The 16,931-nt window shown below is 35.5% G+C and overlaps 1 protein-coding gene across 5 annotated transcripts in view; it reads left to right on the top strand.

The window, feature by feature from the left end:
* Positions 1–16,931, top strand: part of STAG2 (stromal antigen 2) — an 80,965-nt gene that overhangs the window by 43,311 nt on the left and 20,723 nt on the right. For all 5 annotated transcript variants that reach the window (XM_049827295.1, XM_049827296.1, XM_049827293.1 and 2 more), the window contains exons 5-19: positions 900–996; positions 2,294–2,370; positions 3,655–3,859; positions 6,104–6,255; positions 8,643–8,716; positions 8,831–8,954; positions 10,121–10,219; positions 10,316–10,395; positions 10,930–11,037; positions 11,909–12,020; positions 12,618–12,735; positions 13,472–13,575; positions 14,469–14,561; positions 14,751–14,840; positions 15,899–16,102. In XM_049827295.1, coding sequence (XP_049683252.1) covers positions 900–996; positions 2,294–2,370; positions 3,655–3,859; positions 6,104–6,255; positions 8,643–8,716; positions 8,831–8,954; positions 10,121–10,219; positions 10,316–10,395; positions 10,930–11,037; positions 11,909–12,020; positions 12,618–12,735; positions 13,472–13,575; positions 14,469–14,561; positions 14,751–14,840; positions 15,899–16,102 — 1,737 coding nt within the window. The remainder of the gene's footprint in view (positions 1–899; positions 997–2,293; positions 2,371–3,654; positions 3,860–6,103; positions 6,256–8,642; positions 8,717–8,830; positions 8,955–10,120; positions 10,220–10,315; positions 10,396–10,929; positions 11,038–11,908; positions 12,021–12,617; positions 12,736–13,471; positions 13,576–14,468; positions 14,562–14,750; positions 14,841–15,898; positions 16,103–16,931) is intronic.

Here is a 16,931-nt window from a genome sequence, read left to right as displayed (position 1 = left end):
TTGCCTGTGAGAGTAAGCACTGAGGAGAGTACAGACAGGAAGCGTTGGAGATGCTGCGTAGGCCAGTTCTCTTTTGGAAGTTCTGAACTATTCCATCATCTCTCTTTATTTAGAATGACTCTAGATTTTAGGGCCAGGGTATCAACATATTAAAAAACACAAAACTGAGAGCTTGTTGCTAAACTGAGTCTCTTGTGCCTGTGTTAATGAATAGTGTCTGATACATGTTTTTATGACTTCTGTAGCAGACAGTTTGTACTACACACATGGATGGCTTAAACATAATGGCATGAAAATTCTGTTTTCTCAAAACCACTATCACAGGTTTCTTATTAATTTGCTTCCTTTTAAGGTTTTTTTAGTAAAATGCTCCTGTTCCTATTTGGTTTAGTGAATACAGAGTAATTAACGTCCCCGCAGTGTAGGGCAGTGCTGTTCATCCTGTTACGGCTAACGTGTGTGGAGCACAGTTCATCAAAGGGGCAACATTTTTGAAGAGTATAGGGATGTGTAGCTGTTGGAACTGAACACCTAAATATTACCTTTAGAAAATCATCACTAGGCAGGGGGGAGGGGGGGCGAGAAAACCTGCTTCTGCAAAATATTTTTGCATTCTTCCTCAAAAAAAGTTACTGTAGCTTAGATTATGGTATTCCTGTGCTTTATATTTAGGTGTCAGTTTTGTACTTGTATATGTTTATAGAATAAAATGAGTTCTTTTCAAGAAAACTGATATTATGGCAGTAAAGGATCATTCAAACATTTTGTTCTGTATTAAAAAACAACAGAGTTCAGGTTATTTATGGAAGAAACAAGAATCACTTGCTGGAGAACAGTTAAATAACATTGTCTTCAATTTGTGAAAACTAAAAAATGCCTTTATATTTGTTTCTTTTCAGTCTGTAGTGGATGACTGGATAGAGTCATACAAACATGACAGAGATATAGCACTTCTTGATCTCATTAACTTCTTTATTCAGTGTTCAGGCTGCAAAGGTAAGATACTGAAATATTAACTTCTTTGCTTTTATACTACATATGCTGTAGGACTCTTCCATCCCTGCGGCTAGTTTACATTGTTAGGTTCGTGTAGTTAAGCTAGTATTTCTGAAGGTAGGAGCAGGAGGTTTAAAATATTAGGCTATATTTAAAAATGTAGATAAAGCCTTTTGTATTCACACCAGAGAGAATGCAGTACTGGTACTTAACACTTACTTCATCTTCTCTGCTCCTGCTATTATTTCAGAAAACCATCTCTCTTAACATTGATAGTTTAGCTTGTTCAGTCTTGGACTTCTAGTTTGGATTTATCTCCTTCTTATCATTGAGTGTTTTAAGATTGTTTCATAGCCTTTGTAGAGATGCTTGATTTAAAAGATATTACGGACAGCTTCATGATGGCCTGTGTACAGTAAGATTGTATTTCCATATTTTATTCTCTTTATTTTCTGGTTTTCTTCCGTCATTTCCACATCCTCCATTCTTTGTCCCCTCACCTCCTTTTGAAGAGGAGAAGGTAATTTACTCTGTGGTGTTGCTGCACTTGATAGAGTAGGACTGGATGTAATTTGTTCCACTTAAGCATTTCTCTGTCCTGATAAACTTCTAATGTGCATAAATCTCCAGAAAGCTAACACCATTCCTCACAGGTTATCTATGCTTTCAAGAGCAGTGACCTTTTGATTATTGTTACCAGATAAAACTACAGAATCTTTTAATGCTTTCTGAGATGATCCTTGTCATGAATTTTGCTGTATAGTTGCAGTAAACTTTAGGAGATCTATTTGTTTTTTATATCACCATTTACACTCAAACAGTTTGAGGCTAAGAGAAATAGAAATTGTGTGAAATCATTGTGTTTATTACAGTGCAGAAGATAATAAGTAGCAATAGAACTGTTCAAAATTGTCTTATACCATTTAGAATCATGAGTCCTGAAAGGTCACTTCAGATTAGTGTAGTCTCTTGGCTGATGAAGAGGTTTGGCACAAGTATCTTTCACTTCTCAATACGAATGAATGAGTATGTTCTAGATGTGTGTGTACATACAGACAAACACACTTTGAAAGAAATATAATAATAAACACTATATATATATATGAAAAAGTATTGGTGGCATGCGCTTGTTATCCACGGATGCTAAAATAAGAAATGTGTAACTTCTTAAAAAATAGATGTGTAATCTACAGGTTAGCTGAATATTGGTAATTTTTACATTGTAGTAGGAGCCATGTCATATGCCATCTACCTCTTTCATACTGAAAGTGCTAATAATCTAATGTTTACGTTGTAGGAGTTGTTACAGCAGAGATGTTCCGACATATGCAGAATTCTGAAATAATCCGAAAAATGACTGAAGAATTTGATGAGGTAATTTAATGAAGTGCTGATAATGTATTTATATTAATTTTTTATCTTGCCTGTCCTAATCTTACTGGATCATGTTGCTACAGGTTTCTTTCGAGGGTAAGGTCAGCTGCAAAAATGACAGGACTTTTATGAATGAAAATCTTGGAACTCCTTTATTTCATTGAATTTGTAAGACTAGGAAGTAAAGCTCTGCATGAATATAACTTGTTTTATTAATGGTTTAAGAAATCAATATCGACTTTCAGTTTTTGAATAGTGGGAACTCCTACTGCTGTGGGGTTGTGTGGGATGCTGCCTCGTTCCTGCTGTGTACGTAAGGCCTTTAAGTCTTTAACTTTTAAAATGGTTGCTAAATTTATTTTTATGCATTCATTAGTCTACAAATCATGGGGATTTGAATGTGATTATTCTCTAGTTGAAGACTAATGCCTTGCCTTTCATGGGGATTATAACTTCTTTTCCTTTAAATTGTGTCTTACATTCTGTTCCACTGAGTGTTGGGGTATATGAGATGCCTTGTTTTTTGGGGTGTTTTGTTTTTTTTGTGGGTTTATTTTTGAGTGGTATTCCTTTCACCTTGTGTTCCAAAGAACATAAAGGTAGCTTTAAAACTTCCCAAAATTTGTCTAATATGGAAATAATCCCATACCCTCCCCCCTCTTAAAATAAAAAAAAAAAGAGTAACTTTAACAGAGTTAAAGTTAACATTTTAACTTCCTCCCTCCCCGTCATTTTACCGTTACTTGTAAAAGTTCCTGAATCAGGAGAGGAACACACGTTTGTTATGTTCAAGGTGCTGTAGTAGGTCATTTTATGACTTCAGGAATTTTCAGTCTTATATGTAAGCATCTCCCTGTAAACTTTATTATAGTCCTGAACTGAGTGTTCTTAAACATGTCAATTAACTGTTCATGTGATGGTTCTTTTGTTCTAGAGTAACCTGAAACAGATTGTAAGGCGTATGAATTACCTTTTTTTTTTTTTTTCCTAGGGAGTAGGACAGAAAGAAGAAATTAGTAGTTATTTCAGTATATCTAGTTGTGTTCGGGTTTATGGTAGGACTTGTAGAATGCTGTCTCTGCATGTAACAAGCCTGAGCTGCAAAGTAGATGCATATTTGTGGAATCACATTCTTCTGATATATCGATTTTATGGCACCAGAGATTTTGGCATTAAAGTTGTACCCATCTCTTTTTAATCTTTATTTAATAAAATGCCTTTTAAGACATTTGAAAGAGTTTCCTGTTTCGTTGTTTGTTTTTTTTGTTTTTTTTTTATTAATAGGATAGCGGAGATTATCCGCTTACTATGGCTGGTCCCCAGTGGAAGAAGTTCAAATCCAGTTTTTGTGAGTTCATTGGAGTACTCGTCCGACAATGTCAATATAGCATCATATATGATGAATATATGATGGATACTGTCATTTCACTGCTTACGGGGCTGTCAGACTCACAAGTCAGAGCATTTCGGCACACTAGCACACTGGCAGGTCAGTGAATTATATTATCTGTGTATTGCTTCCATTTATGCTTTGTGTTGCACAGGAAAGAATTGTTCTCGTTGAACTTCTTGATATTCGACATGCAACTCATGTTTCATTGTGTGATACAGTTTTCATCTGATGCAACTTGTTTTGGTACAACTTTCTTACCTTGTCTTCATTGGTTTTTCATTACTGAAAAAATCCAGCATTATTTCAAAGCATTCTTTACCAGCTGTCTAGTACTTAATTTTTGTTAGCTTTAAGTCTAGTAGAAAAAGTAAATAGAAGGAAACTTTTCAGTTGATTCTACAAGTTTGTCTTTGGTCATAATAAGGGTGTAGGTATCTTTTTAACCTCAGATGCAGTCAAACCTGTTTATGCTCTGCATTAAGTCAAACAGGAGTTATATTTTAGATTAGATGCAATTTTTACTACAAATTTCAATTGTACTGTATATTGAGGCTGTGGCACAATGCAATTGAAAGTAGCATTTCCATTCACTGCATTAGAAGTAATTTTAAAGAATGCTTCATCAGTGATAGAGTCACTAAATTTCTGTATGGTTTCCAGTAATTGTCCTTTTTATATTATTTTTTTCAAATCTGTTAAATTACAAAGAAATGCCTTATGAGTTAAGTATGGCGTGTTTTAAATAAATGTATCGTTATATGGACAAAGGGCAAGCTTCTTGGATAAGTCCTAAACCTGTGTTGATTAATGAAGAAGGGTCTCAGATGGCGTTGTGCAGCAGTCCACTTAATGTAAGGCTTATAGCAGTTCCAGTCTGAATAAGGTGAATTTAGACTGTATGTGAAACTAAGTTTTTGCCACACTGGAAATAGTTCTTGTTAGCTTTACTGCAACTGGCTGATCTATAGCCAGCTTCACTTCTGACTATCCGATCATTTGTTCTATTTCATCGATCATCTCTCTTGAATATACATTAGTACGCTGCACATCAGGCTGCTGCTGCGAGACTTCCACTAGCCAAGGCATTTATGGGGAGAGGAACAAACCCTTTTATTTCAGGAGTATATATTCTCTTTCTGCTCTATCATCAATTTGTACCATATGACTAATACAAATTTTCGTTCTTAAAAAACAGGTTTTTACTACTTTTTTTGAGCTGTGTCTGAATAAAAGTTGCAGAAGTCGCCCTGTTGCATGTTAATTTCTGTCACACAAAATAATTTTTATCAGTAGTCTGTTTGCGTTTGTTCACATCGGTAGTTGATTCTGTTGATTTTGCATAATTACTTCTGCATTTCATATGAGATTACAGTTTGTACTCTTGAAGATTGTGTTTTATATGGGATAGAGACAGCCAACAAAATCCTTATATCCATATTTACTGTTATTTGCAGTAATTTTAGTTTCTATGATTAGCTCAGACTTGTTCTTTTCATCCTGATACCCTTGGAGATCACAGTGTGTGATGATATTTCGATGTATCTGCATGTCTGTGCCTTACTCATCAACTTTATGCTAGTGATACATGCTTCATAATGTTCTGTGTATGCTCTGCCAATGCAAGCCCTTTCATGCCTCGTTGTTACAAAAGTTCGTAAGAAAAGCAAGTATACTATTGACCACCTCCTGGTTTCTGGAATAGGCATATTTGTCTGCACCCCTTTTAAAAGGGTTGATAACAGAAATAAAAGCACACAAAAAATCCCACCCAAGTGTGTATTACATTTTGGTCAGTTCTCTGGCTTCTAATTGGCTAATGTCTTTCTCTGCTTCTGCAAATAAAGGAATATTTAAAGAAAACTGCACCTGATTAAAATTAAATTGAGGAGAAAAGAACGGTGTGGTATGGTGAAGTTGGTTGTCTAAGACGTTTCCTTTTGAAGAAAGAAACTTGTATGTTTGTGGTTGAATGATTTGGTAATACCAGTCTGCTAATTGATTCTAATAATATTTCCTGGGCTATGTTTTCAAATCTTACATTCCACCTTCATTTGGGGGGGAGCATATCCTCTGTCTCAGTTCAACAATAATGCTTTCAGTACTAAAAAATTGTCAGAAAGAAAAGAACAAAATGTCAGTGTTTTTTCTATTCTGTTGATAAGTAATGATGCAGTGCTTAGTAAAACACTGCTGAAGTTTGGGTGTCAAGAAATATACAGTGTATATATTTTCATAAATACGGAAAGGGTTGACAGGAGGAGGTGTCAAGATTTTTGTTTATCGTTTTTCTTAGATGAGGTGACCTTTCAAATAATCCTTATTCTTTTTTCTTTTTTGTAGCCATGAAGCTGATGACTGCTTTAGTGAATGTGGCATTAAACCTTAGTATTAACATGGACAATACACAACGGCAGTATGAAGCAGAACGAAATAAAATAATTGGGAAACGAGCTAATGATAGGCTGGAACTCTTACTACAGAAAAGAAAGGAGGTTAGTGCAACTGTCTGTAGCTGGTATGCATAGGATGAGTGTTGATAAATGACAATAATTAATCTTGTTCTGTAATATTTTTTTTAAAGGTTGTTACTAGTCCCTGTTTTGTTCTTTTAAGGTGTTCGTGTTTAATGTTTGAAAAACTTAATTACTTTGAAAGGTGCTTCTTACCATCCGTTTTTCTGTAAAAAAAGTAAATGTAGGCTCTTAAAAAATTTCATATAGTCCCGTTTTAGTAAAGTTAGCAAGAGAGACTGCAATCAGTAATAGAGAATTTTTTGTTGTATTTCTTGACTAAACTGAGCTCAATTATGCAACAAAAATTACTGTACACTAACTGGTTTTGGCTTCTAGAGAAGAAACCCATGATCTTGGGGCAAAAATTGCTTTTGTGATGTCAATACTGATCTCAGCAGAAAGTGTGTTTAAAGGCTTTAGATAAGGTTTTTTTCTTCTACAGAACACACTATCAAAATTGAAAATGCAGTCTACTTCTTTTTTCTTTCTTTTTGTGTCAAAGGGACTTGCTGATTCATTGCTGACAGTGCTGTCTTGCTGAAAGCCCTAATTCATTCAGGTTTAAGTTTTTATTTTGGGGGGAACTGGTGTTTGGGGTTTTTGTTTGTTTATTTCTAATGTCTAAACCAAACAACCTTCTCATGATCAAAGGAAACATCTCACTTTTGCTCTTCAACTTTTGTGGTGTTACCTGTTAAAACATTTTTACTTGATAATTCAGATAAACTAACAACTTTGTCTTTTGTTCATCTCACAAAAGATCTTGCAATTTGAGACTGATCCTGTAAACAACCATTAAATGTAGTTGTGCTAGACATGTGTGCAGGACCAGTCCTATTATAAGTAATACATAGACACACAGAAAAGGCAGTGATGTGAGCACTTGCAATCTCAATTGCTCTTATGTATATAAGCTCTTAGGATTTCTTACCAGCTTTTCTAGTTTTGGTTTTGATTTTCTGTTTTTCCTGTACTAAATGAAAGTAGGCTTTGAAGTAACATTCAGTTGTCTGTTTGATTTCAGGTTTTGTTTTATTTATAACTCAGCCTTATCCAGTACTAAAAATCACTTTATTCTTTGATTCTTTTTGCACGTCTTTTTTAATATTTTGTATTTTCACTCCCCTCTTCTTACTTCAGAGGCTACTGTGGGCAAGTGTTAGATTTAGGCCCAGAACATGTTAAATATTTTGATTTCTTAATCTTTTTCTTCTTAAGTATTTCCGTATAGTTTTTTTTCCTTTCTTCCACAAATTCCCAAATCTTGTGGTGCTATGGAAGTTGTTCGTTCTTGCTGTTTTTCTAAACATCTGTAGGAGAGGTCCTTCACCTTTTGTACCCATTCCTCCGCGGGTGCAGCTCCCCTCATCCCAATCTGGGCAGTATATCTCTGGTGGTTTCTTTGTGGGGTTTTGGTGGTAGGTGGGTGGATTTTTTGGTTTTGGGTTTTTTGGGGTTGTGTCCCGTCCCCCCCCCCCGATCCACCAAAATGTCAACTTCCTCAGTCCTTGACTATTCTCATTAACATTGTCTCAATTTGTCCTACCTTTACAGTTCAAACTGCAGAAAGAATATGCTTGTCTGCTGACAATATTTAGTTGTTTTCCAGTCCTTTAACTGACTTTCTTGCACTTTAAAAGCAAATACAATTTTCTGTGTTTTAAAACACAACACATATAATTTTTCAACTCATTTGCATGTCTTGCTCTTGCGTTATTACTCTGAGACTGGATTTATCTCCTCCCTCCATTATTTTTCAGCTCCATATTCTTAAATTAATTTTTTCTGCAATACCTTGATCAGTTTCTGCATTTTTTTTCTTTCTAATTATGTAATGGATGAGGAGGAAGGAGGTATTCAAAACAGTATATGCTGCCCATGTAGTCATTTGCAGTGTTCTTCATCTGTATCTTGTCTTTTTAGATACACATTCTTTAGCGTGCAGAAAAGACTCCATGTAATGCAGTTCACGTGATTTGGGTGTTTTTCTAATAATATGTGTCCATAAAAACATAGTAAATATATTAAAAATTGGGCTGAACATTGGGCTTAAAAAGTTACTAGAAAATTAAGTCATGTTTTCTTATAAATAACTTGAGGAGCTTGCAGAAACCTAAGATGTCTTTGTTAAAGTTGAAGAACAGTTTTCCAGTGGTCAGAATTACTAAAATTTGTATGCTGTGGTATATACAATTACTTAAATAATAGCATATTGTACCGTGAAACAGGTTTGTGAATATTTTGGGAAAGGATTTAATGGCCACACTTGCAAATGTTAACTTAATGTAGTTTGTCTAGCTTTGGCACCATCTGATCTGAGTGTAAAAGTGCTGCTCACTGTTTATGTACTCTGTTCATTGTTTCAGCTTCAGGAAAATCAGGATGAAATAGAAAACATGATGAATGCAATATTTAAAGGTGTTTTTGTGCATAGATACCGGTAAGTTTCTCTTAGTAAGTAATTTGTAGCTTCGTTAATTTATTTGGGAAGCTGGTGATAAGTTATTTCTAATTATTCATCTGTTTGATCCTATTGCCCCACTTTTCTCCGCAGAGATGCAATTGCTGAAATAAGAGCTATCTGTATTGAAGAGATTGGAATATGGATGAAGATGTACAGTGATGCCTTTCTCAATGACAGCTACTTAAAATATGTAGGGTGGACTATGCATGATAAGGTAAGCTGCGTTGAGGAAAAGGAACGGAATCATGAAGCATAACTCCATGGTTTTGGTGGTTGACCTTGCCAGAGTAGGTTCTGATCTCTTACCTGTTTTAATCAGTCACTGCTTTTCTTATGACTCGGAAGCATGGGCATTTCAACATTTATATATAAAATAGAGTTGAATCGTTTGAACGGTTTTAGAGAGTGAATATAAGATTTTTAAGGAACTGTTATTTGTAAGGAAGTGGCTTTTTCTATTTATTTATTGCTGATACTGGCTTCTACTTTATAATACTTAACTGTTTAAAATTAATGCATTTCACATGGAATAATCCAGTCATATAGCCTAACAGTTTCTCTGTTTTGCCAAGTTAAGAAACTTTTTAGCATTCTCAGCTAGCTGTGAAAACCATGGGAAAAGTCCCCTTTTGTGCTGATGAGTGCCTCAAGCTGTTACTTCCCAGCTACCAGTTTGAGATTATTCTCTGCTTGGAGTGGTCAACAGATAGAGTTTACAAATACTCATTGATTCATTGCTGAGGCAGCACACTGTCTCAGCTCTTGCATTGGAGACTTCAAGGTATTGAATTTGAAGTGAAACAAATGAGGGATGCTCACTCATGCTATGCTGTTCATGGGTTTGGTATGAAAAAACAATAACCTCTGGCAGTGGGGTTATAAGAAACTGCGTGAAGCCAGTTGTCCTAGACTTTTCAAAAGTATTTCTGTATCTATACCTTAAAACATGTTCTCTGCTAATGTAGATCTTGCACTTCAGGAGGAGTATTTCTACTTGGTAATTCTGATGTAACAAGAGATGGTCCTTGATACAGATATCACCAGTTTTAATTTAAGTGAAAGGAAACATGTAAATTCTACTTAGTAATATCTCAAGCACTTACAGTACATCTTCAAAGAATGAAACAAGTGTATTTTGACTTACAGAGATACTAACTGCAGTGAGACAGTGATGGGCGTTTTTTGGTTTGTTCATTGGTTTGTTACAAACAAGGACATACTCTTATGTCATTAACATGATTATTGACAGTATATCTTGGCAACATTTAATCTTAGTCTTTGCATTAGTTCAGACTGCAAAAGAAACTTGTCTTGTATGACTTGAAGATCACATCTGTATGCTATACTTGACTTTTAATCCAGTTCTTAATTTTATTTTAGCAAGGGGAAGTAAGACTCAAATGCCTAACAGCTTTGCAAGGGCTTTACTATAATAAAGAGCTTAATTCCAAATTGGAACTCTTCACCAGTCGGTTCAAGGTTAGTGTAACTTCATATCTTTAAGTACATATGAATTTTTTTAAAGTTGTATTACACTTCTTTCCTCTTTGAAAATACTTTCTTTTGTGTTCTTAGGATAGAATTGTGTCTATGACTCTTGACAAGGAATATGATGTTGCAGTCCAAGCAATAAAATTACTCACTCTTGTTTTACAGTAAGTACATATGTATCTTCTTTTCTGACCTACAACAGATATTAAAACTTAAAAGTATTTTCTCATACCTGTGGGTGAGGACAGCAGCTTGACAGAATTCAGATAATCCAAACTCTAGAGAAATGTCTACACATCTTACGCTGGAACAAGTTGGAATTTCAAAAGTAATCTGCCTAGAACAGTGCTGTTACTTACCTACCATAGTTAAATAAGTGTAAAGGCTAGAAACTCGGAATTTGGCCTTCCTAATTTGAAGCTATCCTGCAATATTTGAACTGAAGAAATACAGGACATGTGGAACATTACACTATAGTTGAACTTTTGAGTATAACCTTCCACCGAATGCTCATACTTTATCAGTAGTTTTTGTCTAGGAAGATTTTGGAACTAAGCTATCTTGTTTCAGGTTTTAGGATGATACATTGAAGGAAAAGGTTTAGATTCTCCTTCATTTCCGTCTCCCTCACTAGAGTTCATACTTTATATTGACTCAGCTTTTTTTTTTCCTTTCCTTCTTCCCATCCCCACCCCTAGGAGTAGTGAAGAAGTTCTGACTGCAGAAGACTGTGAAAATGTATACCATCTGGTTTACTCAGCTCATCGGCCAGTAGCTGTTGCCGCAGGGGAATTTCTTTATAAAAAGTAAGGTGGAGAAACGGTAGTTAACTTCTTGTTCCTGTAGATTTTAGTGTGTGCATTAATACTGCAGTTCTGATCAGTTTTTCCTTTCATTAATTTAAACTAAATAATGAAGTGGCCTTAAGAAATAACTTACAGAAAATGTAACACTGCTGTAGTTTTTGAACTGTTGTAGTTCTTCTGAATGGGAAATAGAGAGTAATTTTGAAGGCTGTGCTTTAAAAGCTTATACCTACAGGGAATATAATAAAACCATTCCTCTGTCTTCTCCTTTCCTGTCCTTCCTGTGTTCTGTGAAACATCTTAAAATGCTCATGTAGTTTGGTACCTAAAACTTGTGCTTGCATCTTAAGGAGTATTTTCCCTTTTGTAGTTCCTCCCCCCTGCCAAGTTGGCTCACACGACCATTTAATAAAGTGTTTTTCTAGTTTAAAAAAAAAAAAAAGAGAGAGAGAGAGATTCAACACATCAGGTGTGTAGGGAAACAAAATAGAATTTCCATTTAATTCTTTTCAGACCTTCTTCCAGTATTTCTTTGCTGCTTTAAGTCTCATGTGCGGGAGGTTCAGAAAACGTAATTTGTTATAGAGGAGCATGGAACCTCAAGCACCTGCAATTATGACTGATGTTTGTAAAGTATTTTGTTATAATTATACATTCCACTGGAAACAGTCAGTAAAATACCAACTCGACATATATGAAATTGTTCAAATGATACTTGTCCTAAATTACTTCCTTTCAAAATAGAATGTGGAGCCAAGCAGCAAGGTATTAAGTGTGTGTCTGTAAAAAAACCAGTATCTTGATATGAATTGACTGTGGCAAAGGCAATGAAGAAGAAACTTGTCCCAAAATATTTATTTATTTTTTTTAGGCTTTTCAGCCGCAGAGATCCTGAAGATGATGGAATACTTAAAAGGAGGGGAAGACAAAGTCCAAATGCTAATCTTGTGAAGACATTAGTGTTTTTCTTTTTGGAAAGTGAAGTAAGTTGAGTTTCAGGGATATCCTTATTTTTGCGGTGTGTTTTGTTTTTTGATTTTTGTTGTGTTTTAATTTTTTTTAATTTATTTGTTGTTTTTCTTTTCCCCACACATTAGTTAATAACCACGAATGTGTCCTGGTTTTCCTATTGAGCAACCTGTAGGTTGAAGGACTGTTTTGTGTAGTTGTGTTATCTGAAGGATCTGTCCAGTACACAGTGTTGAGACAGGCTGTGAGCTTTACTATGACAAATATTCTTCCCTCATTCTTCATGCTAATATATAGGTGGAAAAAAATTGTGATTTAGGAGATCGACAAAGGGGGAGAGACCAAAACTAACAAAAAAACCCCACACAACCCCCACCCCTCTATCCTCTGACCTCTGACAGATCTTGTAGCACTACTCTTTGTACCAGTTGGTCTGGTTTCATCTTTTTAAGTTAATTGGGGAAAAGAGGCTTCTATTGAACCAGAGAGCTTTTTCTCTGTTTTTTTGCCACAGACAGGAGCCAAGTGAGAAAAATACCCTGTGTTATAGCAAGTTCTGTAATGAACTTTATTGCTGATAAAGAAAAATACTTAACCTGTTCTCATTTTAGTTGCATGAACATGCTGCCTATCTTGTGGACAGCATGTGGGACTGTGCAACAGATCTCTTGAAAGACTGGGAATGTATGAACAGTCTTCTGTTGGAGGAGCCTCTCAATGGAGAAGAACGTAAGAGATTTTTGTAGATTTTTTCTTTGTATTGCTATGCAGTTTCTGTTCGTCTCGGTTTATAAGGAAATAAAATGTTTACATTTATGAGTCCCCATAATATTCTCTATTTTTACATGATTACAATAAACCACTAATACTAATTATAAAATATGAAGAAGAGTAGAAAGAGATCACTTCTTGTATGGAAGTGAGACACAGAAAAATAATGGTGGGAAGAGGGAGAAAGGAGAGGGAATAAGCATGCTATGTCCAGTTGCCCTGTTGTTCCACAGGTTGAGGCTGGACTTCTGGCATTAGGGAAACTAAGTTGCTTGTGAAACTGGTTCATCTGTTGAGTGCTGAAACTACCCCATGGAAAAATACTGTAATTTCTTTAATGACAGTAAAACCAAACAAAGCCCCTAGCATAATTGTGTAATGCATAGGTCCTAGTAAATGGACCTCTAAAAAATGAAAAAGAACTAAAACTACGATAAAACTTTGGTATTTGTTTCATCCTGTCCTGTGACTCATCCAGTGATATTCCCTTAATTTTAAATATTTTCTTGTGTTGTTTTGTAAGGTGCTTATCTTCTCTATCCCCTGTGCCACACCCACCCTGGAAATGAGCTATTGGCCTAAATGCCTGTCTTTTTTTCTTTTAAAAAATATGCATATTTTGATCCTTAGATACTAATAGTGGTGGAAAATGAAAAATCAAGCTGTGTGTTAACATCTGTTTCTTAAATTTCAGCTTTAACGGATAGACAGGAAAGCGCACTGATTGAAATAATGCTTTGTACAATTCGGCAAGCAGCTGAATGTCATCCTCCTGTGGGAAGAGGAACAGGGAAAAGGGTAGGAAGCAAAAAAACTACTCCTCTAGAGATGTGGGAATGGCTATGTGGGCGCAGTGTGGGAAGAAGGAAAAGGTTGTAGGCTGTTGCTGCTGAAGGGACTGAATTCAGAAGTTCAGCTTCAGTCTCTGCAGCTTCCAGTATCTGACTAACCTGTCTAGTTCACTTTTTCTGGAATTTGGCACGTGCTTAATACTGTTTGGGCTACATTTGGTTTTGCTATTAAAGGTAATACAAAATAGATTTTGAAAGAAGTATTGGTTGGAAAGGACAACAAAAAACAGTGTTTGGGAAAGCTAAAACTATTTCCAATTTGAAAGAGCAAAATGTGGGAAGGGAATGTACTTCATAGACTCTTTGGAAGGAGGGCAGTCCCACCAGTTGGCTTTTCTCTGATTATATAGAGTTTAGGCAGCCCTCTTTTACTGGGGCATGAAGCAGGGAAGGGAACTGCTTTCAAGACTGGTGCAGCTTTTGGTAAGGAACCTGTTTAGGTACAGATTGAAAAATTTTATGAAGATCAGATTGACATATGAATTGAGTAAATATCGTTACAAATCCTAAGTAAACTGAAACATTTGCTGTTCTTTGATTGTCAAGAAAAAGCATTTTGATGGTGGTATTTTGTTGCAGGGAAGGTAAACCTTTTGTTCTACATTGTCAATTCTGTTTACAAGATAATCTCAATAGTATTAGGTGTAACTTTAAATTGCATTTTTTTGAACCCTCACTGGTTTTTTTTATTGCCCCCTCTCCCTCCCCCCCATTTTTTTTACATTGATTTTTTACAGTGATATTAGAAGGTCTGTGTACCTAATTGTCATTTCATTAATGATAATGAAACTTTGCACCAGAACTATTAGTTGTAAAATCTTCACAATACCAATATTTTAGGTGCTGACAGCAAAGGAAAAGAAAACTCAGTTGGATGACAGGACAAAAATTACTGAACTTTTTGCAGTGGCACTTCCTCAGTTGCTAGCAAAGGTAGGTTTAATTCTATCTCTTGCTGATGGACTGTTGTTGAAATGTTAACAAATACAGTTTCTGTAACTAACTGTATAGCTGGCACAAGTCTTAATTTTTTCTTATTAGTCTTTATTAATATTTGCTCTGTAACAAATTGTGTTGTTCAAGACTTTTTCATTTCAACTTTTTTCCTTGTCAATTTTACAGTATTCTGTAGATGCAGAAAAAGTCACCAACTTACTGCAGTTACCACAGTACTTTGATTTGGAAATTTATACAACAGGGCGATTAGAAAAGGTAAGGTAACATTCAATAACACTTAACACAAAAGGAGAAAAAACAGAATTTAGACTTAGTCACTGCAATTTCAGTCACCATTGTAGGTGTGTTTTTTTGTGTAAGTGAGACTTTATTTATCATAACCCTTATTGAGAGTGAGACTTGGACTTCAGAGCTGTGACTGACTGCCATTCTTAGAGATACTGAAAGTTTTAGTTTTCCAAGGCCTGTGTGGGGAGTTTGTAAGAAAGAATCTTGCCAGTTAAATGAACTTTATGCGAGAGCATTTATTGTTGAGTTATGATCATGTTTGAGGTATGCTGCTTGCAAATAAAGCTTGTAGAAATAGCTTGATAAGTTTTCTTTTTCTGTTCACTGAAACTAATAAACCACCATCTTCATTGCATGAAAAAGGGGAAGACTACCAGATCACAAATTACATAGTTACTGCTCTCATTTTATCTGCTACGGTGGTGAAGTTGGTATAAGCTGTTCTCATCTTTACTTTCTCCTTCTCAGATGCACTATCTTGTTGTATTGTGAAGGAAGTAGCTGGAAATCGTTAGGGTCAAAAAAAGTAATAAAATGTTTAGGTGACAGCATAGACTAGCAACGATAGAGCAGCAGTGAGCAACCTGGGTTGAGTGGAGGCATATAAGAACAACCGAAGTTGGTTTCAGTGCTGACACTTGAGTGTTATGAAACTAAATCTTCAATTGTACAGCTTTTGAGACCATGTGTAAACGTTTGTGTGAGTGGGAGATAAATGCTTCTGTGTTGTACAGTTGTCATTGCAAATTCAAGTGTTGGATAAAACCATACCAACAATTGCAAATTCTTAATGACTTTAAAATGCATTGAATCTTTAGCCTTTGAGAAACTCCTACTTAATTTTTGCTAAATAGATTAATTTACTCAGATGCTTCACCAGCTTTCTAGAAGTGTTTTGTGTTCTGTATCATAATTACAAAAGTAATAAATGGAATTTATATTTTAAAATTCCTCAAGGTTTATTACGAATAAGCGTGTGTTTATATATGTATGACTACGTTTGGTTTTTTCCATCTCTCTTGTAGCATTTGGATGCCTTACTGCGACAAATTCGGGATATTGTGGAGAAGCACACAGATATAGATGTTTTGGAAGCCTGCTCAAAAACATACCACGCTCTCTGTAATGAAGAATTCACAATCTTCAACAGGGTTGACATTGCAAGAAGTCAGTTAATAGATGAATTGGCAGACAAGTTTAATCGACTTCTTGAAGACTTCCTGCAAGAGGTATTTTAATGTGCAGGATCAACTTTTCCTGCCCCTGTAAATATTTCCAGTATGTTTTTCTGCCTTCCTATGCAAGTCAGTAAGTTAGCGATGGGAACTTCCCTCTGACTTTCAAAACTGTTAAGTCGAGCACAATAACACAACAGTATCATTGCTGTAATTATGTGAACTCGGACTGTTCTTTTGTATTGGGACAGTGAGTCTTTAATTTTAATCTCCTTTTGACAAGCGTGTTTTGAGAATTTGAGAGAAATTTCAGATAAAGTATGAAATCATGTAAACTTTTCACGTTTACATTTTGAAGCTCATGTTTTTGAAAGATGTAGCATTGTAATTCCACTAGGATTCTCCTCAGATGTACTAATGTTGCTAGTCTTGCATGTGATTGCATGTTGCTGTTGTTTAAATATCAGTCTCTAGAAGACACTCCTCCTCCCTTCCTGAATGCAAGCAGATGCAGTTAATAGTTTTAAAATCACTTTGTTCCCACACTGTGCTAATCTGAAGAGTGAGAATTTTCTGGTACAGTATTTAAATTCACTCTGTAGGATTTCAGACATTCAGACAAAACTTGTTCCTCCTTCTCCTGATCTGTGATAACGAGCATGGGAAGTGTCTTTCTGATGACTTTATTCTCCACACTTCTCAGATGTAGACTTATTTTATCAAGCTTTGCTCCTGTTCCTCTTGCTTATTGGCCTGAACTAGGACTCCACTCCAGAAACGTAGACATATGTGGACTATGTAAGAAATATGCCTAGTAATCCATTTATTTCCTCCTTTGTGAGGCAAAGAATGAGAGATGAAGCAAGGAAATGAAATGTCAGAT

Source organism: Accipiter gentilis, chromosome 24 (assembly GCF_929443795.1).
Source record: "Accipiter gentilis chromosome 24, bAccGen1.1, whole genome shotgun sequence".
In the NCBI taxonomy this organism is placed as follows: domain Eukaryota; kingdom Metazoa; phylum Chordata; class Aves; order Accipitriformes; family Accipitridae; genus Astur; species Astur gentilis.
Note: the sequence above shows the minus strand (reverse complement) of the source record. Positions and strands in the feature narration are given on the sequence as shown.